Source organism: Ammospiza nelsoni, chromosome Z (genome assembly GCF_027579445.1).
Source record: "Ammospiza nelsoni isolate bAmmNel1 chromosome Z, bAmmNel1.pri, whole genome shotgun sequence".
NCBI classification, from domain to species: Eukaryota; Metazoa; Chordata; class Aves; order Passeriformes; family Passerellidae; genus Ammospiza; species Ammospiza nelsoni.
Window position 1 is genome coordinate 22,201,330 of NC_080669.1, and position 24,849 is coordinate 22,226,178.

General features: G+C 49.7%; 1 protein-coding gene across 4 annotated transcripts in view; it reads right to left on the reverse strand.

Annotated features, from left to right (window-relative positions):
- Window positions 1-23,355, reverse strand: part of TMOD1 (tropomodulin 1) — a 27,350-nt gene extending 3,995 nt beyond the window's left edge. For 3 of the 4 annotated variants that reach the window (XM_059491865.1, XM_059491861.1, XM_059491863.1), the window contains exons 1-8: window positions 23,243-23,355; window positions 12,267-12,430; window positions 10,258-10,414; window positions 6,895-7,014; window positions 3,882-3,971; window positions 3,333-3,463; window positions 1,680-1,787; window positions 29-172 (exon numbers count right to left, since the gene is read on the reverse strand). In XM_059491865.1, the coding sequence (XP_059347848.1) occupies window positions 29-172; window positions 1,680-1,787; window positions 3,333-3,463; window positions 3,882-3,971; window positions 6,895-7,014; window positions 10,258-10,414; window positions 12,267-12,386 (870 nt within the window). In that variant the 5' untranslated portion in view covers window positions 12,387-12,430; window positions 23,243-23,355. Of the gene's footprint in view, window positions 1-28; window positions 173-1,679; window positions 1,788-3,332; window positions 3,464-3,881; window positions 3,972-6,894; window positions 7,015-10,257; window positions 10,415-12,266; window positions 12,431-23,038; window positions 23,172-23,242 lie in introns of those variants that run through there. The other variant, XM_059491862.1, reaches the window with a different exon arrangement.
- Between the last annotated feature and the right edge of the window lie 1,494 nt (window positions 23,356-24,849).

Here is a 24,849-nt window from a genome sequence, read left to right on the forward strand (position 1 = left end):
GCAGAGCTGCCACCCACGCTTGCTTCACCTGGTTGTCAATGCGCAGCTCCATGAGCGACGTGTTGCCCTCGAGCGCTTCGACGATAGCCAGGATCCCAGACCCAGAAATGAAGTTTGACTCCACATTCAGGCTCTTCAGTGTGCTATTGACCTTCAACATTTCTGCCAGGGCCTGTGGACAGAGGTGGGCAGGAGGAGCTGGCAGTCAGACAGGAGGGGCAGAGCACCACAGGGCAGCAGAGCTTCAGCCCCCCTCACCTCCAGAGTACTCCCGGAGCATCCTACACGCTGTGCAGTTTCACTGCCACCAGGTGGAAGTGCTCTCTGTGGAGTGAAGGGGGCTCCCTCCTGCTGCAGGGGGATGCTTGAACATGGGCCTGCTGGAGGCCACAGCAAAACCTGGCATGGACAGCACTTGGGGCTACCCCAAAAGGTGATAGTCCATACCTTGCAGCTGCCCTGTGACAGCTTCATCTGTCCCTCCTCTCAAGCCAGCATGGTATGACAAGGATGCTGACCAGCATTGGCCCTCCCTGCACTGCACAGGGTTGAGATGCTTCCCATTAAAACATGCAGAGAGAGGAGCATCTGTCTTGAACAAGGGATCTCCACATTCAAAGTGTCCTCCCAAGCAGCCATATTAATAATTTTTGCCTCCTTAGTGGGTAAGACCAGAAGTGGCTGGAATGCTCGTAACACCCCAGACCTGATCAGATCATGTCACTTCAAATAAACTGCAAGGGAGCATTCACCTACATGAAGCTGAAGGACTAGAAGGTGATGCCCACGTGGCAGGGCTAATCTGCACCCACAGCACTTAGCCCCACAGCTCCCCCAGCCCAGCACAGCACCCTCAAGCTCTGACACAGCACCTGTCCTGCCTGCACAGGCAATCTCCCCAATCCAGGGTGCCTGAACTCATTTAGGAGCAGTATTGCCCTCCAGAGAGTTTCTTTCTCTAGCAGGAAACTGGTGTGTGTGTGTGTGTGTGTGTGTGTGTGTGTGTGTGTGTGTGTGTGTGTGTGTGTGTGGAGGTAGGCAGGGGTAACCTGGGTGACCAAGAGCAAAACCTGACTGCAATGGTGCTGGAGAAGGATGCGAAGATGCAGCCCACAAGGCAGCAGGAAGGCCAGGCAGAATGACTGGCTCCTCCCTGTGTCCCCACTGATATTTAAAATCACTCCAGCAGCCAGAAAGACCCCTTATCACCTACAGAGGCCACACATTAGGAGATGCAGAGTCTTGCTTCTGCACACGTCTGCGCAAAGAACACATGAGAGAGAGCTGGAACAGACCTGTGTGAGGGGAGCAGCAGGTGTGCACACCTTTGTACCAACAGAAACAAATCTCCAGAGACAAACTGCTTTTAGAAGATGCCACGAGGACATCAGTTGTTGTCTCATGCTCCTTTTCCAGGAGATCCTAGAGGAGAAATAAAGGACTGCATGGTTAAAGGACTGAAACCTCCATAGATGAAAAATGAAGTGAAGGAACCAAAGCCTGTCTATTGCTTGCTTCCACTAATGCTCCTGAAACTGAATTACTAGCAAACAGCCAGAGGTGTGGAATGTGCCAAACACAACACAAGCTGCAGAAGCAGTCAGTCAATAAGGCTGAAAATACCTTGCCTGGGAACAGTTCCTGTCACAACACTGGGACAATGAGCTCACAGTACTTACAAAAGCAACAGGGTCGTTGCTCCGGGTCCCAACTATGCTGAACTTCTTCACATATGCGTTGTTTTTCAGCGCTTCTGCAAAAGCTTTTAGAGTTGGTATAGGAATATTCTGTGACAAGAAATGCAGAAATCATGTGTTAGGCCATCATCTGTATGCAATGAATATGCAATACATGTAAAAGATTCTCATCAAGGTCAAATCACCAAATGCACTGAAGTAATTCGGGAAGGGGTTGAAAAATGTTTTCACAAGTTTTCACTCTTGCTTATAACCAGCATGTTCTAAGGAGCATGGCAATGTCTTCATCCTATTTTGTGCTCTGCTAAAAGCTCACTGACTTGATTTGAGCCACATCTCTGCTCTTTAGTTGCCCAGAAACTCAGCTACCTAGGAACATGGGCATTGTGGGGATGCTTGTAACCAGGATCCGTGAGCCTACGGAGCACTGCTCCTGTGCTCTCTGGTAGGAATGGCAGAACTGAGAAACATTCATGTCATGTTCAGAAAATTTCCACCTACAGGAACTGATCCAGAAAGGCCTGAAATTATCTCCTCATAACACAAATCAAAGACACCTCTGACTACTTTATACAACACCTTACAGGCTATGTCTCAGCCCAGAAAAATATCCATGCTGCTTTTTCTGAGTTCCTTCAAAATCAGTATTTTTCACTTACGAAGAACTTTAGATACCCCTTTCAGATGTTCAAATTTTCACTAAAATTGTAAGTGGCATCCTCACCTTGGATTTCTTGCCACACCATTTGATCCCACCATGTGGAATCATCTATACTCAAAGTCATCTGCAGAGCCATAATACAGCACCCAGAAGCACAGCATCTCCACTGTCACTCCCCAGTTCTCCAAACCCCATCCCAAAGTCATGAGTTCAACACACAAAAATAGTGCCTGCCTGCCCAATCCTCAGCCCTGTGTCCTCAAGGGATGAGGTCACTAGCCCAAACCAAATAGTAAAAACAAAATAAAAATATTTCTGTTTTAGAAAGGTGTGGATAGCACAGCAAAAATGTCTTTGATGTGCACGTGCAGTTAACCGTGTTCTTGCTGTTTAGCTATGTCATCATTTAACAGACCCCTTAAAATAGAAGCTGTATTTTTTAGCGTATGTATGTGTCCCAGAGGCAACATAAGAAGTGGTGCTATGTCCTGACTTTCTTTCTACAAGAAGCAAAAGAGTCCACAGAGGGGATGGTTGGGTGAGAGACAGAGTCACCTGCGTGAAGGGTGACTTCTTCATATTTTTATGGCAAGTATCTGGATTGTGAAAGCTTTTTCCTCCCGCCATCTTATAATACACATCAACATTCCCTCCCCCAAATATACCTGTCTAAGTCATTAAAGCAACCTAAAATGGCTTTAACCAGACAGCCAGTTTTGGGTGTCCCCAGACCACCCTTGACACAACTCCGTTTTTCCAGGCACTTAGAGGGATCCTCCTTCTACCAACCCCAGGCCTTTGTCCCACAGCAGGTAACAATCCATTCTGCTGCCCACAATGGAGAAAGGAAGCACTGGTGTTTCTTGTCTGGCTACATTCCGTGTGATGATACTGCTCTGCGCAGCAAAACAGTGCCTGCCTTCTGGCCATCAGAGTCTCGTTACTAGGAGAGGAGGGTAGAAAGGAACAAATACCATAATATTGTTAAGGTTGACTTCTTCCAGGTCAGGATCATTGCTTTGTATTCGTTTCAGGGTTTCCTCCACATCCGTTGAGTTTGGCTCCTCATCAGGAACTGGTTTGTACTGTGTGGGCTTAATCACACCTGCGAGTGAAAAGCAAGATGTGAAAATGGAAGCAGCCTGAGTAGCACTATCTTTTCTTTGAGTGTTTTCCTCCCCTTGCAGAAGAGAGATGGAAGCATGACCTGACAAGCAGCCATGAGATGAGAAGCCACTCCACTGGGGCCCTGCAGCCCAGGACAGCCAGTGCCTGCTGTGGGTGCTGTTGGTGTCCAGATGTGAGTGACACAAGGCACACTGTCTGCACAAGGCTGTCCCTCGGGTGGCACCGGGGAGGTGGCTGAGACCCCACTGCTGGCACAGGGCAAGGATGCACCAGAGATGGCCCCAGCAATCACAGGCTGCTCTGACACACACAGCTCTACCCTTCAGCCTAAAAATAATCATCACTGCCTCTGCTGGCAGCTTCAAAGCCCAATACTGCTAACGTGAATCACTTACTGTTGAGGCCTTCTTTGTTCACAATGGTGCTGCTTCCCAGTGCCTCATAGTACTGCTGGTTACTCATCAAGGTGTGCATGCCAAGGATGGCTACAGAAACAGGAGAACAGGACTTATTGTAGGCTCCAGAGCCAGGAAAAGACTCTACAGCACATTACCTTTCCCTGTGCAAGCATAAAAACCATACAAAGGGAGGACAAAGCCCCTTAGCTGACATTAATATCCAACAGTTCTCCAATGTGCTTGCTTTTTTATTCCAGTATAGCCTGAGCCACAGGAGAAGAGGAACATCCTCTTGTGGACAACAAACATTCAAAGCTTCCCAGTAACCTACCTGACTCAGCATCACACAAAAATAATGGGGAGAAGACAGTAAAAAACTCAGAAAAATGCCTTAGGTAGGCTTTAGCACAAGTGGCCCAGTCCAGCAGGAGCCTGCACATCCTCATCACCCTTGCTCACTGGGCACATGCCACATAATTCCACAGCCCCGTTTTGGAGAAGAGCTGTGCCCCACATGGAGCCAAACCGACCCCAAGGCAGCAAGGGAGTGACTGTCACCTGCAGCACAGCAGTGCACATTGTGTTTTCACTCAACAGCAGGCTGGAGTGCTGCACTTGGTATGTTTGTACCTTTGGAAGGTGACACTGCGAGAAGCTAAAGTTCTGCTGTCTTGGTCAAAATGTAGAGAGTGCTACTACGAACACCTTCAAATGCTGTAGGAGCCCAAAAGTGAAACTCAGCCAATTTGTGTCTCTCAGACTCAAGACTCCAAAGCCAATATGCAAATGCAAATTAAACCATGTCTGGGGGCTCTGATGAACTTCCTGCAAATGACATACAAGAAATCAATGGCGTAGGATCTTTTGGGTTAAGAGTTTGTTTTGAAAAGTTACCCTGCTACGCACAAAAAGATCAAGTTGAAAATAAACTGATTTTTGAATCAATAACTTTTTTTTTTTTTTAAAAAGCTATATGACTTTTTAAAGAAAAATGCAGACACATGAATATTTGTTGAAACAGACACATCTGAACAAGTCTTGATCTCTGGATAGACACAATTGTGAAAACAATAAATTTCTCCCTAAAATCCAAGCATGCCACCACAAAGGCACTTTTTAGACTTGGTTGGCACCAGTGTGTCACCATGTTCTGTTGCTTTGGCCAAGAAGGGCTGGAATTTGCAGGAGAAAGGTATCCTTGAAGCCTAGCACAAGAATAGGATCTGTTATGGTGACATGTTGCAGTGTGATGTCACGTTCCATCCGGTAATATTGGGATTTAATTCCAATAGTGACAGCTCATCGTGACTCTGGGTTGCACAGGCTGGACAGCCAGAAGCAAAGTGTCCCAGTGAACTTCTCCATGGCCACCAGCACATCCCCAACTGGATCTCACAGAGCCAAGCAGTCTCCATCTGAAAGTCTGAGTGAGGCTGGGCACTTCAAGTGTGATTGTTTGTATTTTAGCTCATCCTTTTCTCTGTCATTTTCTTGCAGATGGAATTTTCATGGGTGCAACACAGGTTGGAAAAGGAATTTTCAGGCTCAGCATTTTGGTAACTCAGACAGTCCCCCAGTCACAGCTTATTTGGACAATGAAATCTCTCCAGCAGCCAGGAGTGTGAGTATCTGGACTGCAGAGAGAGGTAAGCATCTGCTGTCACGACCATGCATTTTGGGGGCTCAAGTTTGTGTTGTTAGACAAGAGGGACCCACTCTTTCTAAGTGTGGTGCTTATGGTGTGTTCTCCACAGGAACTCAGGCCGAACGAAAGCACCCCATTTCTGTCTCCCTCACCTGACCAAAGGCATGGGAGCCCTTCCAGGGCTACTGGGAGCCACCCTCCTGGCCTTGCCAAGGAAGGGATCCAGCACACCGCAGCTCACAATGGTCCCTGCTAAACAGGCAGGAGCAAAATGAGCTCCTGCTAAATTAATCCTGCTAAGCAGGCAGGAGCAAGGCTGTCACTGTCAATATTGAGATTCCAGAACAGTTTGTATCACATCAGTACTCCTGCTCCCACTTAAGTGTATGCTCCCAGCAACTGTAGAACAAGCTGCCCTGAAGAGCTTTTCCATGGGACAATAATTGCTACACAGATCTGTAGCTTAGAAAGGCTGATTTTATAGGACAGAGCTTTACAGGACTCAGGAATCAACAGCAAAAATAGTTAAATCCAGGGATGCAATGCTTGGCCAGGGTACATATGTTTGGGAACCTCAATGCAGAAACACATGTCTAAGCCAGAAGATGGTATTGTTATGTAGAAGAGGTCTAGTTGGTGCAGCTGTTCTACAGACTTTGTAAGTCTTACAGTGCTAGGGAGTATGGAAACCTGAAGAGACAAAACTGGAAGAAGAAGCCAGTATCACTGAAATATTCACTGACTGCTGGACCAGCAGAGCACATGTGAGCTTCATAAGGCATCATGGGGTGTCCATGTGTTCCTTCGGCCAAGGCAGGCCCTATCCCAAGCACAGAGCTAAGTCCACACTATGGCCTTCAGCAACATACCAGTATTGTCATCTGACTGTCTGACCACACAAATCACAACAAACCCACCACTTAAAATGTGTTGAAAAAGCTCCTTAACAAAGACCAGGCCTGAGTGACCACTGAAAGACTTCTACAACCTGGCAGATCCTTTACCAGGTTGCACAAGAAATCCACTGGGTCCGCTTGACTGTTTCCTAAGGTTTGGTTTGAAGAAAGTTTTGCTCTTGAATGTACAGGCTGGAATTAGCAACAGTCAGTGATAGAGACAAAGGAAGAGATCAAACCACACACTGTTCCATACATAAACCCTTCTTCTTCCTCCTCATCTTTGGTCCCCACACTTGATTAAATCACACAGGCTTAATTTTTTTTTTAGCAAATAAATGAATTCTGTCAGAACTGACAGCATTTAGAGAAACAGCAAAAAGTGCAATAGCTCATTTTCCACAAAAGAACAAAATAACCCCTAGAAGTTGAACAACATTCACCCCTGATTACTGAGAAATTATTTTACCAGCAATGTCACAGAGTTCTGCATCAGAGGCGTTAGCAAGGGCTTCCTCCAGTTCCGGCTCCAGAGTCACACTTTCCAAAACAGGATCCATCGGCTTCTGCTTGGGAATCCAAGCTTTTCCTACGAATGCAAAATGAGGTCACTCTCAGTATAAGCTACAGCACCCAGTCCACAGCTACCCTTGCAGATGCATTTCCATGCTGTGAGATTTGAAAAGTAGAAAGGACAGAGGGAGTACAAGAGAAAAATCAGAGGAGAAACTGAATCGCTTTCCATCAGCTTGGTCTGAGTCCTGCTGCCATGCGAAGGGGGAGGCCATGGGCAGCTGCAGAGCTCAGCCCTTCCAGCAGCACGGCACCCACGGAAACCCAGCAGCACACTGGAGCAGGATCACGGCTGTTCATAGCCCAGCACTCGGAAAGGCATGCACAGCCTGACCCCCACCTCTCTGAAGGCTGCACAAAAGGGGTGAAGGTTTGCCAGCACTCAAGAGAAGCCTGTCCCAGCGCTGGGCAGGATCAGTCCTGCCACCAAGACACCTCTTGCTGTTGCGCATGTTGGCAAGGCAGATGGCACATTAGTTACAAGAGGGTGGAAAGAAGGTGGTGGAAAGCTCTGGGAGCAAGTAGAGACAGCACTTAGTGAACATATGGGATGCAAGGAGGAGCAGGCTTAGGGCAGCTGGTCTAGCTCAACCTTATTGCAAAGAGCATGCCAGATGGAGACCCTGTGCTTTATCTCTCTGGGCAGCAGGAGGCCACAAAACAGACCTATTCCCTGCAAGTCAAAGGTGCAAATCCACAGGTCCAGCTGGTAATACAAGCTTGTCATCTTAGCTGCTTGCCCATGGCCTTTTCCTGAGGGGGGTGCCCCCATGGACAGGAGGCTGGAGCTTTGGACGCAGTGGGCTCCCTGCCAGCCCCCATCCCACTGCTTGTGGCACCCTCTGGACAAGCCACAGCACCTTCTCTGCTGGGGCTGGCTGCATCCCAGGAGGAATGGGGCAGCAGACAGGGCTGGAGATGGCCCTGCACAGCTGCTCCCAGCTCCCTGCTGCTCATGCTGCAATGGGCAGCAGATCCTTCTTGGAGAGGGAATGGGTCAGGTCTGGGATTTCTCAACATGGCATACACCTGTGACAGCCCAAAAGAAAAGACAGAGGCTTGTGATGCTTTAAGACCCCACAGCAGGGAGCAGTCTGCTGGGTAAATCCAGCATTGCTGGGACAGGTGCAGGAGGGCTCTGGGAATATTTTGGAGCAGTCCCCTCCCCTAAAATAGTCCTGGATCACTGCAGAGATAGTGACTGCAAAAGGCCTGGCCCAGCATGCCAGTCAGGACTATTTTTGTCACCTCTCTGAAACCAGAGTCAGTGACACCAAAAGGGAGAAACAATCCTGCTGCTCAGGGATATGCAGAAAGGGGCTAAATTTAGACTCAAGGAAGAAGCAACTGCACCTCAGGGTCCCCTGGGACAAAATGGAGGCTGCCATAAAGAGCCTTTTGCTCCTATCCTCTGCCTGCACATTGCTGCTCTGACAGAGAGAGCAGGAATCTGCCTCCTGAGACACAGCTGCTCTTGCAAAAATAGGCAGAGTGTCATGTGCCTGCACTGCACAGCACCTTCTGGGTACTAAGCAGCAAAATGTCTGCCCTGGCTTGGTGTGGAGATCTGAAACCCCTGTCCCACCAGATGCATGGCTGGGCAAACTGTATGTACCCTCTGGTGGGTGCAACACCAGCAGAGAACAAGAGAAACAGGGCAAACTTAATTCTGCTGTCATGCAGTAACTCCTTCTGACACCTCAGTGACACCAGAATTTCTGGGGTTTAATTCTATTTTAATTTTAATTACCTAATTTCAGTCAATTTCTAAGTTTTAGAAAGTTTTGTATCTCAGCGGTGCTTCGTTACAAGATTGAACTTTAAATTAAACAGTGCATGCATGATGACAACGCATGACATTTTATGTCGCAGTGTGCCAGGGACTGCACCTCCCATGGCCAACTAGTAAATCACCTTCCAAACTTCAAACATGGTGACTTATTTACAGCTTCATCACAGCTGTGAATACGTAATTTGCCATCTCTGGCTCACAGTTAATATAAGTCGTGTCTTCTCTCAACAGCGTGTTACAAATGAAAATACATTTCATGCTTTTAAATTCTCAACAGACTGAAGTATGATGCTGGAGACTCAAAATGCTTGAAATCCCTCTGTCTCCTGCAGAACACTGCTTCTACCTTTTAGGCTTGCCAGGTGGGTAAGCAACACTGGACTGGGGCACATCTGAAAGGTATCAAACCAGTCTTCCTGATAGTACTCAATTTACTCATTTACCTCTCTCAAGGACTACTTAAAAAAAAAAATTAAATCTAAAAATACTGCCTCAGGTTTTGTTAAATGAACAGATTTTACACAAGCTCTTTTTAAGGGAGCCATGTTGGTCAGTAAGGAGGCACCTTTCAGAAAGACCGTCAGGAAACATGTTGATATGCCCATATTTTCATGCTTTTTTTTTTCACACTGGACAACCAGATCTTCTGCTGCAGGGGAATCACGGTTCAGAGGGAGACACAACAGCTGAGAGAAGTTACTGAGAAGCTTCTGGAATGCAGAGGCAAGGACTGACCACACCATGTCCCTTGTTAGATGATACTTGGATTTCTAATGGGAGCAGGAAAGTCACTTGGATAATGAGTCATATACAAGGAGAGCAGCAAAAGATGCCAGAAGGAGAAGAAAAGAGGCAGAGAAAAGCCCTGCTCACAGGCCTCAGGCCATGCAGAGCAGGAATGCAGCAGCCACTGCAGGGTATGGTGCAGGAAGACACAAACCTGCAGGAGACTGGCAAATAAGGCTGGAGTTGTCAAGAGATTATGAAAACTAGATGGGAACTGCTGGGCCTCATCACAGCTGTGGAGAGCTGTGGAGTTTCTCTACAGTGAGAAGCTCATGGAGTCAAAATGGAGAGTGAAAGGCAACAGTGAAAGATGGAGCTTAACATGAGGAGCTCACAGGAGAACAGGGCAAGGAGGAACAGGAGAGAACAGAAGATGATTTCTTTCCCAGAACCTGATTCAGATGCATGGGGAAGGGAGAAGGCTGCACAGTGATACAACTTCTGTCCAGCACTTAACAACATATCAGGTGGTGCCCAAATCAGCCAGCACAGGGACCTCTTGGGTCCACCCCAGTTTATCAGCCAGCTTGGGCTGGGGCTAGGCAGCAGAGAGAGCAGATTCACCACGCCAGTAGTGTCAAAAAGAAGTTTTAGCCACACAGATCAGACATAACCCTTCTGCTGTGCATCCACTATGCCTTCATTGTGATACACCCAGCACAGTGCAAAGGATGACCATACCTCTCTTTTCACCCGTGAAAGGAACCAAGTCTTCTCGGTCTTTAATGTCCTTTGCCTGCTTTTCTAGGTGGGCCATGAGTTCCTCCCTTTTGAAGGGGCCAGTTGGTGGCTTTTGTGTCTGGTCCCGCTGCCTGAGCCCTGCTGGCAACAGTGCATTCTAGACATGGAGGTGAGAAACACAGGTTATCTCTGCAGGCCACAATCCCCATCCATCAAACACTCTCCCCTCTGCACTCCCCTCACTGCACCACTCTTCTTCCACAGTGCTGGACAGTTTGCTTCTCCTTGTGTCAAAGGTTATCTTCATCCAGCCCCACTCATTCCCACATCATCCAAGATATGTGATACTCCTTTCCCCCTTCAGTTTCAAACGCTGCCCAGTAGAGGTTTCTCTGCAACATCAGCTCCAGCCCTTTCTTTCTGGAATCTCTCAGCCACCTTCTTCCCACTATATGAGTCTGTGCAAGTGCCCACAATGCTCCATGTGTCCCAAAAAGAATCAGTTCAGTTAAATCTCATGATCTTTCACAGAGCAGATCAGAGAGTTGTGAGTTGTGGTGGTCTCTTCTGCCTTTTAGGATCCATCACAAAACTACAGAGAGGGTCTCACAGAGCAGATCACTTGGTTGCAGAGCAAACCCCCTGTGAACCCCAGGTTTTTTTCAAGCTGCCTCCTTGTTACTCAGTCACATAAGCCTCCACGGGAAGTTGGTTTGTGCTTGACACATATGGCACGTAAACACCTGCTTATATTTAAATATAGAACAGCCTTAATGCAGTAAGTAAGACTATTCCCAGATTTGACACTAAGCATGTTCTTTAAAGCTTTACTGGATAGAAGTCAACATTTACTTGTTAAGACATCCAAGGTGATGCTGAACAACACACTTTGATTTTTCCATGCCTGCCTGATAAAAGTACTTCATTATAATTTATGTCTGTGTCAGTGAAAAGCCTGGGAAGGAAAATTACTAACAGGAAGCAGTTGGAATCGGGCAGCCCGGGAGGGCAAGAGAAGCGTGTGAATTGCACAAGCAGGGAGGCATAGGAGACAGCTTGCTTCCACAGACTTCATGTCGTGCAAAGCAAAAATGCAATCTTCAAGCAGACTACACCTGCACTGACAGATGTCCATAATTATTTTACCTTTCTTCATCTTTCACAGAATGCTGCCTCACCCCATGTCTTCTGAGGTAGCTGTTACCAGCCCATCAGCCCATACACTTAATCCCAGGAGCCAGTTTGCCAGCTCTCAAATATTTTCCTGCATTACAATTAAAAATACTGATGATGCAATCTACAGCACCCATCGTTTACTCCAGAAACACTAACTGCATGTTGCAGGAACAATTTCTCACTTGGCAGTGCCCGAGCTCCTCGAGTAACATTGCCGTACACCAGAGCCCAGCCAGTTGGCTCTGCACATCCCCTGCAACAGGGCAGTGCTGGCTCCAAAAACCTTTCACCAGCTTGGCTCCAGCAGCCCCCATGTTTGCATATGTGCAGCTCCTGCTGATGCTAGGAAGTTGCTAAAAATAAACTGTCCCACTTTGCAAAACTCCAGGATTTGGATTTCTGCCTAAATGGATGAAAATACAGGCCATTTGAAGTTTGTTACAAAAACCTCAAACCCAAAACACCAAAAAAACCCCAGAAAACCCTCAAACCAAGCAACCTGCAAAGCATTCCCTCCAAGGTGGCCTGCTCTGAAACAGAGATCCATTTTCCACAGGATTACTGCACTGCACCAGCCCTGGCTCATATTGCTGCGGCAAGTCACAGATGCTCATCACATTGGGAAAAGGACAGAAAAACAGAAACAGATACACGTGTAGACTGTGCTTCCAATGTCAAAAAATTCTTCTGTGTGTCTGCATCCAGTGTCTTCTACTCTTGCTCCAAGTACAGGCTCTGCAAAGGATCCCACTGAAATACAGATTACTAATGCAGCCCACTCCCCCACAATTACTAAGATTCACGACCTAACGTCTCAATTAAAAATTACTTACATCAGGATCCAGCTCTTCCAGTTCATTCTCTAACTTCCTGAGCTCCTCCTCTGTCAGAGCTCCAAGGATCTGATCTTCATCCAGGTCTCGGTATTTTTCTAGCTCCTTTCTGTAAGACATCTTAGAGGAGTCTTGTGGATCTCACTTCTATGCTGTAACAGAACCTGATATGAAAACAAGACATGTTAGCACTGAACACATGAAGCATGATGCTGCAGCCTGTCTGGCTGGGGAACACTGAACACTCCAGAGCTGGAGATTTGTGCTTAAAGCACAGCTGATTTCAAAAGATTGCTCAGAGCCCCCCTTTCATATCCCACACACAGATAATCACCCAGGGAGGAGACAGCGGCGCAGCTCCAGTAGCACATTGCCCACCACGGATCTAGGGGACAGGACTGAGGAAGTTCTTGGTACAGGACCCTGGCTAGGGATGTCTTTCTGCATGAAGTGCTAGATGTTAATGAAGCATCCTGGGCACTTATTTCTTTGAAGGACAATAAACTATAAATCATGAAGCATTCAGCTCTCACTCATGTCCTTACAAGCCCCCAGTAACACTGCCCTGCACATGACACTCCAGATAACATCGCTACTGGAGGGGAAAACAGATTTGTAGCACCACTGAGTACCTGTGAGCCCTGAAACTTCCACGGGGCTACAGTGCATGGCACTTCTTCCCGTATTTTAAAGCCGCAAGGAGATCAGGAAGTATTATCCACTTGGGTTCAGGAGGCTGCCAGTTAAATGTGCTATTTAGTGACCCACCTTTCCTTGGACAGCACATGTTTGCCCTGCTGCCAGCTAAGCAGCTGACCTGTGTGCTACTGCACATTCTACACCAACCCTGCAAGAAGAGAAGTGAATGGTCTATCAGGACAATCCCTGCTGACCCCAAGGTTTGGCCCATGTCTCCTAATACATGTCTCCTGGACCTCTGCAAGCAAAAAGACAGCAGAGAAAAAGGTTCAATGTGTTGAAAACATGCAGGTGGGTTAAAAGTACACTCAGCATAACACACAAAAGCATATCCAACTCTGCTCTTTTGCTGACAGCCTCCTTCTGCTCCACAGCACTGCCTGTACATTTACCTTTTTTTTTTGGCTCTGTTTTTGCAAAGATTACCAAGTCCTAGATAATTTAAAGTAACTTTTCTTAAAGTGTTGCTATTCTTTTATGTGACATTTACGTTAAAAATAGCAGCAAGGCCTGTGTATTTTTTAGGGAGCCAAACATCTTTTGAGTTTCTATAAATGGTCTCTTTTCAGCTCTGTGGAACATCAGAGCCCTACCCTGAATCACATCTTTCCAGCTTTGCTTGTCCCCTCCAGACAGATTATGCTCTTATGATCACTCTTCATTAGAAGAGAAGTTTCTTTATGCAAGTTACAACACAGCTGCTGTTCCAGATAGGAAAATTATCTTTAGCTTGGTCACAAAAGGGCACAGTAATGCACACATGCTTGCTCAACAGCAAGCCCTTAAATTTAGAAGCTGTCATCTTGTCAGACGTTTGGTTCCCCACTAGTGTGATGGCAATTCCTGCATCACTCACATTCCTGCCACTCGGCACTTAGGAAGCGCGAGGAGATGGTGCCTTCTGGATGGGAGAAACAGCCCCTGAAAGTCCCTCAGTTTCTCTGGGAACTGAGAGGGTGAAAATCAGCTTTTCACTGGGCTGGTTTGCTCCAAGGAGCAGCCATCAGCCCGTGGGCACCGGAGCCAAGGGCAGCCAGGAGGGTGGATGGAAGCAGGAGCAGTGTGGTGCAGTGGGTCTGGCTGAGGGGGGGGAAGGAACCCCACAGCCCTGCGCTTCACCAGCCCCCTGCAGCCCTCAGTGCAGGGCTCCCTGTGCTGTGAGGCTGACAGGCAGCAGCCACACACCAGCCAGCCTACGAGCCGTGTCCCCAGCTCAGCCCCTGCAAGCCTGCCCTTCCTGCAGGCACAGAGAAGGGCACAGCCTTTACTGCAGTTGCCCATGAACACTGAGGCAGGAGATCCTAGAATAGCAGCCTGCACTTGGATCGGGATATGTGCTGTGCTACTGCAGCCTTAGATAGCAGTGCACGAGCCACCACTAGCCTGGATTTCATACGCCATATGTAGTTTTGACCATTCTGTCATGGAAGGAACTGGAACTAGGAGCAAGGAGAAAGGCAGAGAATAACCCACCCCAGGCTGCAAAATTCCCTAAAAGGGCTTAAAATGCCCACACCTGCCACACACAGAGCAATATCTGTCTTGGCTACATGAGGACAACTATTCCCAGAGGCAGCCACAGACCCTTCCCAGGAATGCAGGCAAGACTCAAGCAGGGGCCTGTCTGGGAGCAGAGTGCAGCCCCGCAGGGTGACCTTGTTGCCTCCCTCCAGAAGGACAGAGGTGTCAGCACCGAGAGGCAGGACAGACACTGGATGTCAGTGCACACAGGCAATGCTTCTGGAAAACGCCTCAGGTTTCAAAGCATCTTGCAGAGATATGAAGCCAAGACTGCATATAGAAAAGGCCCTGAGGGCTGAAGACAGGTGCAGAGCCTGCTGAAGCACAGCTGAAATCCCCGTGGAGAGAATTTAATTTCCTGCGTATCCCAAAGAGAAGTGTCGGGGGGCACAGTGCCTTCCCAGACTGCTGGTGCAGCCGGACGGAGCCGGCACCTCGCACATTTCCCGTGGAGAGCACACTGAGAGGGCTGCTCATGGAGAGGAGCAGCCTTGCCCGTGGCAGCAGGGCTTTCTGTACTGCTCCCCTGCCTGCAGAACCAGCTGCTCAGCTCCGTCTCCTCCTGCACAGCCACCAGGACCAGTGTGTTCGCTGGCGCTCCCTTATCTCCACATCCCAGGCCTCTTCTAACCTATCTTGCTAATGAGTGTGGGGAGAAAAACCAAACCAGCCCATCTGCTGTAAATGGAAGAGGGCTTTGAACTGCCAGTGATAAGAAAGCAGATAAATTCTGCCTAAGTGAAATTGTTTTCGTTTGTACAGAGTACAACCCACCACCACAAAACGGTTCTCCCTGACTTGTGCCAGAGTAAAAGCATGGTTTAACACAGGTTCCACCTTCACCTCGGCTCAAACAAAACAACAAGATCCTTCAGCACAACTTGAGTTCTCACTCTTTTTCATTAACCCTATCACTCTTCATTCAGTCAGCTAAGGAAGGCATCACAAAATAATATAAGTGCAATATACACATACTGAACAGAACTGACACTGTTGCAACTTTAAGTCCTCAAAAAATTGAAATTCATATAGATTACAAAGATAGCAAGATATTAGGCCTCTTTGTTCAAAGTACTTGTCAGTCACACTGGAAGACAGCCCAAGCACTTGCACTTAATAAGTCTGAGCAGCACATATGCTGGAATGCACAACAATCATTAAAATTATTAAAGGAGAAAAATTGAATTCACTAGGAGATAATAAAAGGTCATCTACAGGAAAGACTGGTCTCACCATGAATATGGGAACACAAAACCAAACCAAACAAAACAACATTGCTGATCATGAGGGGGATAGAACAGTTCCCTTCCGAAGGGTTCAAAAGTGCCAGGCAAACAAATGGATACTGAAAATAAATGAAAATGAAAAGCATCCTGTACAACACTGGACATAATCCTTTCACAGTGCTTTGCACTGGTACAGCCCCCTGCAGCACCATGACCTTTTTGGGGTGCTGAAACCTGAGAGCAGCACTGACATCTGCACAGGGAAGCGGTGGAAATCCATCCAGGAGAGCGGCCCACGAGGCCCGCAGCTTCACCACCATCCGAGGGCAGGCATCAGTGCTTGGCTGTGCTCCTCAGGTGGATGAGAGGGAGGGCAGGAGCAGGGCAGCACTGGGCTCAGGCTACAGCAGGGTCTGCTGGATTATCCCCCTGTGATCTGACAGCCCCAGGAAAAAGTGAGGAGAGGGAGAACTGGGTAAAGTGACAGGAACCGCAGCAAGACAAATTTCAAGAAAACACAAAAATGTCACAGTGGAAGCCACACGTGCTGTGTTAGGCCTGCCGTGTGTGACACACCTGGCACATCCCATGTGTGACACACCTGTCCCACCCCGTGTGACACACCTGGCGCACGCCGTGCGTGACACACCTGGTGCACGCCGTGCGTGACACACCTGGCACATGGAGTGCGACACACCTGGCACACCCCGTGTGTGACACACCGGGCCCACCTCGTGTGTGACACACCCGGCAGACACCGTGCGTGACCCACCTGGCACATGGAGTGTGACACACCTGGCGCACCCTGTGTGTGACACACCTGGCACATGGAGTGTGACACACCTGGCGCACCCCATGTGACACACTTAGCCCACCCCGTGTGACCCACCTGGCACATGGAGTGTGACACACCTGCCGCACCCTGTGTGTGACACACCTGGCACATGGAGTGTGACACACCTGCCGCACCCTGTGTGTGACACACCTGGCACATGGAGTGTGACACACCTGGCGCGCCCTGTGTGTGACACACCTGGCACATGGAGTGCGACACACCTGGCGCACCCCATGTGACACACCTAGCCCACCCCGTGTGTGACACACCTGGCGCACGCTGTGCCAGGCAGCCCAGCGCCTCCATGCGCAACCTCCCGCAGGTGCCAGCATGCCAGCAGCAGGACAGCACAGGACAGAAAGCACTGCCCTTCATCAAAACACAGGGAGAAAGAGCAGCTAAGCTCAGCCGAGGTGTGGGGCTTTCCAGGAATAAATTCCATTGTCAGCCCAGCCAGCCCTGGCTCGGGGGTCTGCGCAGGCAGCACCGTGCCCAAGGCTTGGGCCATGGGAAGGTTTGGGGCATCCCTGGCCACCAGCACACCCAACAACCACCAGAGGCAGAGGACAGGAGTTCTGTGTACTCTGCCACACAACGAGAGCCATGTCCGAAAAAAATTAACATCCTCGCCCCAGACAGCCCATGAATCTACCACAAAACATTTTCTGTGCTCTGAAATGTGAAAGCAGAGCATGGGGTTTGGGTTCTGGGATAAGGAGGTAGCCAAGCATGACCAGCACAGCAATTGATTCCTGCAAAAACTGCCAAGTTTGAAGACAGAAATCTTTTCAGGATGAAAGCTGTATTCAAGGAGCAGTGAAGGCAGGAATTCATATCATGAGGGATAGCTTGAAAACTGTTCCTGTTTGACTCACACAGGGTTTTGATTTATGAGGTTTTTTTTTTTTTTACAGCTTAAGTATAAATCTGAGTCAAAGTTCAGAATTATTGTTTTGCAGTATAAAAATAACAAACCAATATCAACCATCCCCCCTATAGTTGCTACAATAATTTTCTTTTCCTTTGCTTGCAGCATAACTTAAAAGATAAATGCTAGTGTCTTGTGTGTTTTTTGACGGAGTGTGAGTTTTTGACCTCAAGTGACCATTTCCTATAAATTCAAGAGAAACCAGGTGCTTTCTGTGCATACACTTAAATCTCAGTGAGTCACCCAGGTGCAGATTCAAGATGCATGCTGTGCGGATGAGAGGAACAAATAATCTCCAGCTTTTTTCTAAACCAAAACTGTGTTCTTATGTGGTCAGTCCTTATGTGGTGACAAACCTTAAAGCCAGTAGTGAACCTTAATGAAATCTCATGCAGGACTCAGACCCTTATTCCTTGGGAAGCTGCACACGTGTGCAAAGGGTCTGTCAGCCCAGAGATCTTCTCTGCAATGAGGGAGAGCTGGGGCACTTGCACAGTGGTCTAAGGCCAGGTGGGGTTACCAGAAGCACTCGGAGAAGGGGTAGCTGTTACACATGTAGTGCTGGAGCAGGCACAGTGGGGATGTAGAGAAGAAGGAGATCAATCCACCAAAAGGCTAGTCTCTGCTGATTCTCTCCTCCTGGGACAATTTTCAAACTCTGAGCTTGCATCCGAACATAATTGGGTGCTGATGACTCCATGGGCAACTCTGCTTTTTGAGTCACTGGGCAACCAGACATAACCAGCTCCCTGCAGTTTCAAAAACTGACCAACAAATTATGGCCAGATGCAGCAGCAATGAAGGGAAAGATGCACATCAGCTCCTACCGAGACCACATATAAAAACATGATCTATGTGAATTGTGCAAAACCCAGTAGGAAATCAGAGCAGAGCAGAGGAGGAGTTGGATCCATCCCCAGTGCCACCACACAGCCACACACAGCAGAACTCTTCACTGGTGGGTGCTTGTGACCACGATTCACCCTGCCCATGAGGGGAATTGTGTGGTACAGGTACTGTGCTGGTAGAGGTGTGTCTCCTCCCAGCACACAGGTACCAACATCACACCTCAGCCCCACAGTCCCTTCTCTCACAGACACTACCAGAGCCCAGTGGCGGCTTTGCAAGTGACTACATGCCCTGCACTCGAGGTACCGAGCCTCAAAAGTTTCCTCCACTTCAAGTGTACATTGTTCCTCTTAAGGAAGATAAATGCCTAAGACCAGTCCCTTAAGGTAATGGCCTTAGAGTTTCTGTAGACTCCTTTTCAAGCAGATCTCATTTTCTAGTAAGACAGGAAAGCATCATTTTAACAAGCCATAAACACACACCCAGGCTGCAGCATCAAGTACTGTTGGCCTGTCTGGGCCCTGCATCACCACCTTGAATGTACAAGATGATGAAAACTTTAGTTAAAGCTACAAAAGACTTTCGATAGACTCTGCCCTGGGCTTGGACTCCAAGCTGCATTAGAAAGTGTCTAGCCAGGAGATCCACATGGGAGACCCAAAGGGGATCCTCTTCTTAGCACCACTGAGATGCAGATGGATGCTTCATGCTATTTGAGGTCCTCTAGTAGATCACAAGTCTTTGCAAGCTGAACAAGCAAAAGGAATTGGACTTATTCAGCCTGGAGAGAGGAAGGCTGCGGAGGTACCCAACTGCAGTCAGCAGCATGCTGCCTGAATGGAAATTATTCTTAAAGGAGAAAAAACACAAATTTGTGTCCTGGATGAGGAGAGTGGACAGAGAAAAGAGAGGGGATGCTCCAGACGGTGAGAAGCTCTGCCATATCAGATGCAGAAAGCAGAGCACACACTCTCATTGCTCCAGGCAAGTCAGCCATCAACAAGAAAGACTGAGGCACTCTCAGCCTCTCTGCAAGAGGCTCATTCTTAAGGAAATCCAACAACCAATCTGCTGTCTCTTCAGGGAACTGAAACTTCTCCAAGGAAGACCTAAGCTTCCTCCCAACAAGCAGCTGTTAATCTAAGACATCCTGAAATTCATATTTGAAGGAAACATCTGGAAGAAAGGATTTTGGATCTATCAAAGCACATGACTTGTGACTCTTGCAGTGACATACCAGCCATGCAGAAGATGTAACACTATCTGTAGCTACCGTCACCACCCAACCCCTGCAGCAGTGAAGTTCAATAGGCCATGGGCAAGACCTACTGACGGTGCAGCTTCACTCCCATGGATATCCTCACGTCAGAGATGACATTCCCATCCTTGACAGCTCCACAGGAAACACCTTGTTGTCATGCACACACTAGGGAAGGCTCCTTGCGCTCAAGCTAAGTAACCTGTCCCTTTGTCCACTAGTGCTGAGGAAAGTCTCACACTGCTTGCACTCTCCTCAGTCTTCTCAGCTCACCCAGCTCCTAACCCAATATCCAGAAACTCCTGTATCTCCTGGCTCTCCTCTTGTCAATAGCCCTGCAGCCTGCAAGCCACACAACTCAATACTGGTGCTCACCAAGTGGTCTTTCTCATCAGCAAATAGCCTGGATGTTTGGTGACCAGGCCAAGATCTAACAAAGCCCAAACACAAAGCATTCCAGCTGTATCTCCCCCACTTCACATATTTTTAAGACACACTTGTAAACACAGTTATGTGTTCTCCTCTTTGGGGTGAGGTTGTCTCATGCACCTGGCATGCACTGAGTTGCTTAATTACTAATCCCTGTGAAAAGCATGTGGGCACACTTGAGTCATTAGCGACACTCTGCACTCAGTTCCTGCTCTGTAACTTGAACCCTTCCACTTGGGAGCTTCACAGCCACCACAGTCTCCTCTGGAAACTGATCCTGGGTTTCTTTCCTGAGTTTCTCTTAGCCCTCGGATGGACACCTCTGTTTCTGTGGAACTCTGGTTTTGCATGACGAACACTGGAGCAGAAAGGCTCCTGTCCTGCACTGAGCAGTGCCTTATCCTCAGGTGGGCAGTGGCCATGTCCTGTGAAACAGCCCTGCCAGAGAGCCAGAGCCAAAGCACAGAGTGCTGCTAGTAACACACGAATGCCTGCACATCCCAAGCCCACCCTGCTGCTAGTGTGGCTGAAGCACAGGGAACGGCAGGGAGCTGCCCCACCAAGGTGCAGCTAATCAGCCCCAGACAGGCAGATGCTTAATTAACACCAAAGCCAAATGGGCTCTGTTCCAGCAGCAGTGAGTGTGCAGTGAACAATGTGCACCAAACCTGAGCGAGGTATTAACAGAGGAGAGACCCTTACACCATCGTGCCAGGCCTGCAGAAGCAAAGAAACCAGCTCCAGCTGGGAGAGCTACCAAGCTGCACAGAGCCTGCGTGGGAGAGAGCTCTGGGGGAACCCACTGCAACCTTGCCTGCAAGCTTTCCCCAGGCTGCTCCCAGTCAGAGTGTCCTGGGATGTACAGACTTTGGTCTGACCCAGGATAACCTCTGTTATGTGTTTATCTCATTCGCCATGAACAAGTGGGAAGAATTCCCTCTGAGGAGGGTGATGCAGCTCTAAGGCAAGGTTTCAGGAAGGGGGGGGGAATCTCCATCTTTGGGGATTTGCAGACACAGGCCATATGAAGCCAGAACCTCCCTATCTAAGGAGGGGTCTGCTGGGAGCTGGGGATGGGCTGGAGAGCCACAGAGCCTCCCGTGGTGCTGCCTCCACGTGCCAAGAACATGGGGCCATTTAGCACCAAGGAGTCACGGAACACAACTTTCTGTCCTGTCTCTCCCAAGAGCCTGGTCAAGGCTTCACTTTTATTAAGTGAAGACATTTTGTCTATGGGTCTCCGCCTGATCAAAGGAGTGAGTCTTGCTCATGATGTGCAAATGACTGTCAGCTCTTGAGGAAAAAAATCAGAAGGCAGATCACAGTTTCCTTCCCCCTAGCTGTGCTTTCATAAAAACTCCACACACCTGAAAAACAGTGAAGCAGCACACAGAAAAGCACAACAATTCACCTGCAAACACTACATTTAGTAGCACATTGCTCTGGGGAATAGGAGCTACACATCTGGCAACAGAGGACTGGTGCTTCTTACAAAGGGTTAATTCAGGAACTTTTGTAAAGATAAATCAAATGATCCTTTGGGTGAATGAAAGTGAAACTTAAGCAAAGAAAGTCAGTAGTGAGATAGACCAGACTGTTCCCATATCTGTTTGGCTTTCCCAAATACAGTAAGGGGGTGGGGGGGAAGCAACATATTTCCAGTATTATGCAAAACCACAGTATCTGGAGAAAAGGCAGCAGACCATCAGAGCTGAGAAGTGTGTGAAGAACAAGATGAGTCAGGCTGGGAAACAATGCAGTGCTGAAGGAGGGGTGGGGGAAGAGCCCTGACAGGGGGAAAACAGAGACTTCGAAATGAGAAGCAGTGAGGCTGTGAGGCAGTGTGCTGGTTGGAATACCCAGCCGTGTGTACATTAGGGCAACAGGTACAGATGCTGTCAGGAGGCAGCACTGCAAAAGGAATTTGGCTTTTGCAATGTGAGCAAGACGGTGCTTGGCTTCCATGTTGTAGCCCAGCTCTTCCTTTCAAGAGGGCAAAAGAGCTCACTGCTATGACCTGAAGCATGGGTTCCATGCCCAAAAAGCTTGTCCAGTATTTGCTCTCAGAAAAGGTGCCACCTCTCAGCACAAATCTGGATGAGAAACGAGGAAATCACTCTTTACTGCTGCATGATCTGGCAGTTCACATAAGAAAGGGATTAAAAAACAAATCAAACCACTTAAAATCAACTTCAGTCACATGGCTGAGCGCCCTTGTTGGGCTCAAGGCCCAACATCCAAGGAAAGATGTAAAACAAGTAGGAAGGACCTCCACATAAGGGGAGAGCAGCTGGCTCTGAAGGGAGGCAGAGGGCTATGGATTCTGCCCAACAAACCATCCATGACTATTTAAAAAGCAGAGGGCAACAGATGAGCACAGAGTGAGGGCAGAAGCTGTGTCCATCTGAGTAAAGAAAGGTTATCTTTAGGACAGGCAATGCTTTTCAAGGCAGTGACTATTTCCAGCTGGAGAAAGCAGGGCCAAGGCAAATACAACAAACTGCCCTAAGGAACCTTCCCCCCTGCTAATTTCCACTTTTCCCTTACAAAAGCAGCACAGCTTTCTAGCGATTCATTGTCTGGAAAACCATCTCCTAGAAGAGCTCCCTGGATTACAAGCGCAAGCAAAACCAGTAGACAAGAACTCTCGGTGCTCTCTGCAAGCCGCTCAGCGCCGTGCAGAGCCCTCTCCTCCCACCGTGCCAGCACTCCCGATCCCCGCCGGGATTTGCCGCGGACACGCGTGAGCGCCGCCGGCTGCCCGCCATCCATCCTTCCATCCATCAATCCGTCCGTCCGTTCATGCCAGCGCCTCCGCCGCGGGCCTCCGCCCGCCCGCCCGCCCGCCGGGGGCCCGGCCGCTCCGAGCCCGGGGATCCCGCCTGCCCGAGCCCCGGGAATCCCTCCTGCCCGAGCCCCGGGATCCCCGCCTGCCCGAGCCCCGGGATCCCGCCTGCCCGAGCCCCGGGATCCCCGGCAGCCGCACGCCCGCCGCCGGCTCCGCGCATCCCGGCTCCGCGCTCCCACCTGCGGGCACGGCTCCCGGCAGGCAGGCGAGTGTGCCGGCAGGCAGGCAGGCAGGCACGGCGACCCAGCGCCCCAGCCGTTCCCTTTCCTGCGCTGCCCGCACCGCAGCGGCGCCCGCTATTTCTGTCGAGCTGGGGACGCCCGGCGCGCGCCAAATGTTGTGCCCCGATACGGGCCGGGCCCGCCGCCCCTTCGCTCGCTTACCGCACCCGTGCGCCGAGCCGTGCCGAGCCGAGCCGAGCCGTGCCGAGCCCGGGCGGCTCGTCCTGGCCGCGCCGGCTCCGCCGCTGGCGGGGGCGGGGGTCCGGGCCGGCCGCGGCCCCGGGCCGGCCGTCACTCAGCGGGGGCCGGCCCCGCCGCCCCTCCCGGCCCAGAACAGCTGCGCCCGGCCCGGCCCCCGCCCCGGGCCCCGGCTGGGTCGGCCCTTACCCTCCGCCGCGCTCGGGATGGCAAGCGCGCTCCTTCCATCCCCGGGGCAGCTGCGGGGCGCTGCGGAGGGTGGCGGCAAGAGCAGCATTTGTTTCCAGAGGGTCTTTCCTGCTTTTTAACGAGTCAGACACGCTGGAGTTTGTCTTTCGTCCCGTCGCAACGTCCTTCATTCGGAGTGCCGAGCCAGATGCTTCGGCTTTTTGGGAAGTCCCACAAGATATACACGCGTCTTCTTGGGGGTCCAGGACACTGTAAAGCACCCTGAGACTGCGGCTGGAAAAACTACTTTTCGAGAGGAGTGGCGCAGCACTGGGACAGGGAGAGCAGGGAGGCCGCAAGGCTCAGCCAGACCGAGTCGTGGCCACTTAGGCTGGATGGCCCCACTACCAGCACTGCCGGGGACCTGTAGCTGCAGTCACGGGCACTTTATAAAAGCTACTTCCCCACAAATGCCACCTGTATCAATGCACCCACTAATCCCGTGCCTTACTTTAGTCCCTGTCAGCTTGCCCCACACGCCCAGTGACAGCCACTAGAGCTGCTCCAAGTCTGCAGTCAGCCCAGGAGAGCTGCCTTCCAGTCTTGTGGTATCAAGTTTTAACGTTGCTGCCAAATCTCCTTTCCCCTATGTCACGTTTGTCACCCTATGTCACCTTTTGTCACCTATCCACTTCAAAGCCCCATGGATTTGTCCTTTAATGATTTTTTACCAAATCTCCCACAAAGTGTCAGCCCCAAGCTCCTCCTTAGCTCTGCTGTCTGGTCTCCACCAGCAGCCACAAGACAAGAGTGGAGAGGTTTACCAGAGGTGGTCAGGCCATGTGAATGGTTCTCCAGCCCCACACTTCCCAGACCTAGTGATGACCCTCATCTGAAAATGTCCCCAGTTGCCTCGAGTTAGTACTTGGCTTTTTTTTTTGCATGACCTGCCTGGCACTGACATTCCATGTCCTGTGGCATTTGAAGGAAGATCTGCAGTTAGCTCTGAAAGTGCTGCTCCCAGCTAGGACAAAGGAAGGATACAAAGGCCTGTGCCAAGCACTGGACCCAGGGCATGTCTCACTGAGGTGAGCAGGCCCAAGTCACTGGCATCATCCCAGCTGCTGGCAGGAGAGAAGAGGCTGCTTAGAACCACTCAGTTCACTCAAATGCCTGTTTGTCCAGGCTAAAGAAGCCTGACAGGCAAGATCAGACAAACCTGGATGCCAGTTTCCCTGCCACCTGTTTACCAAGTGCCTTCCTGCAGGGCGTGCAAGCCGGGAGAAGCTCAGGAAGTGATCCACTGGCACCACTGAGCTCCCATACATGCCCGCATTGGTTTTGCACTCAGAGATACATTTGATCTGGCTGCTGTCAGATGTAGCCTTGTGGGCACCAGAAAC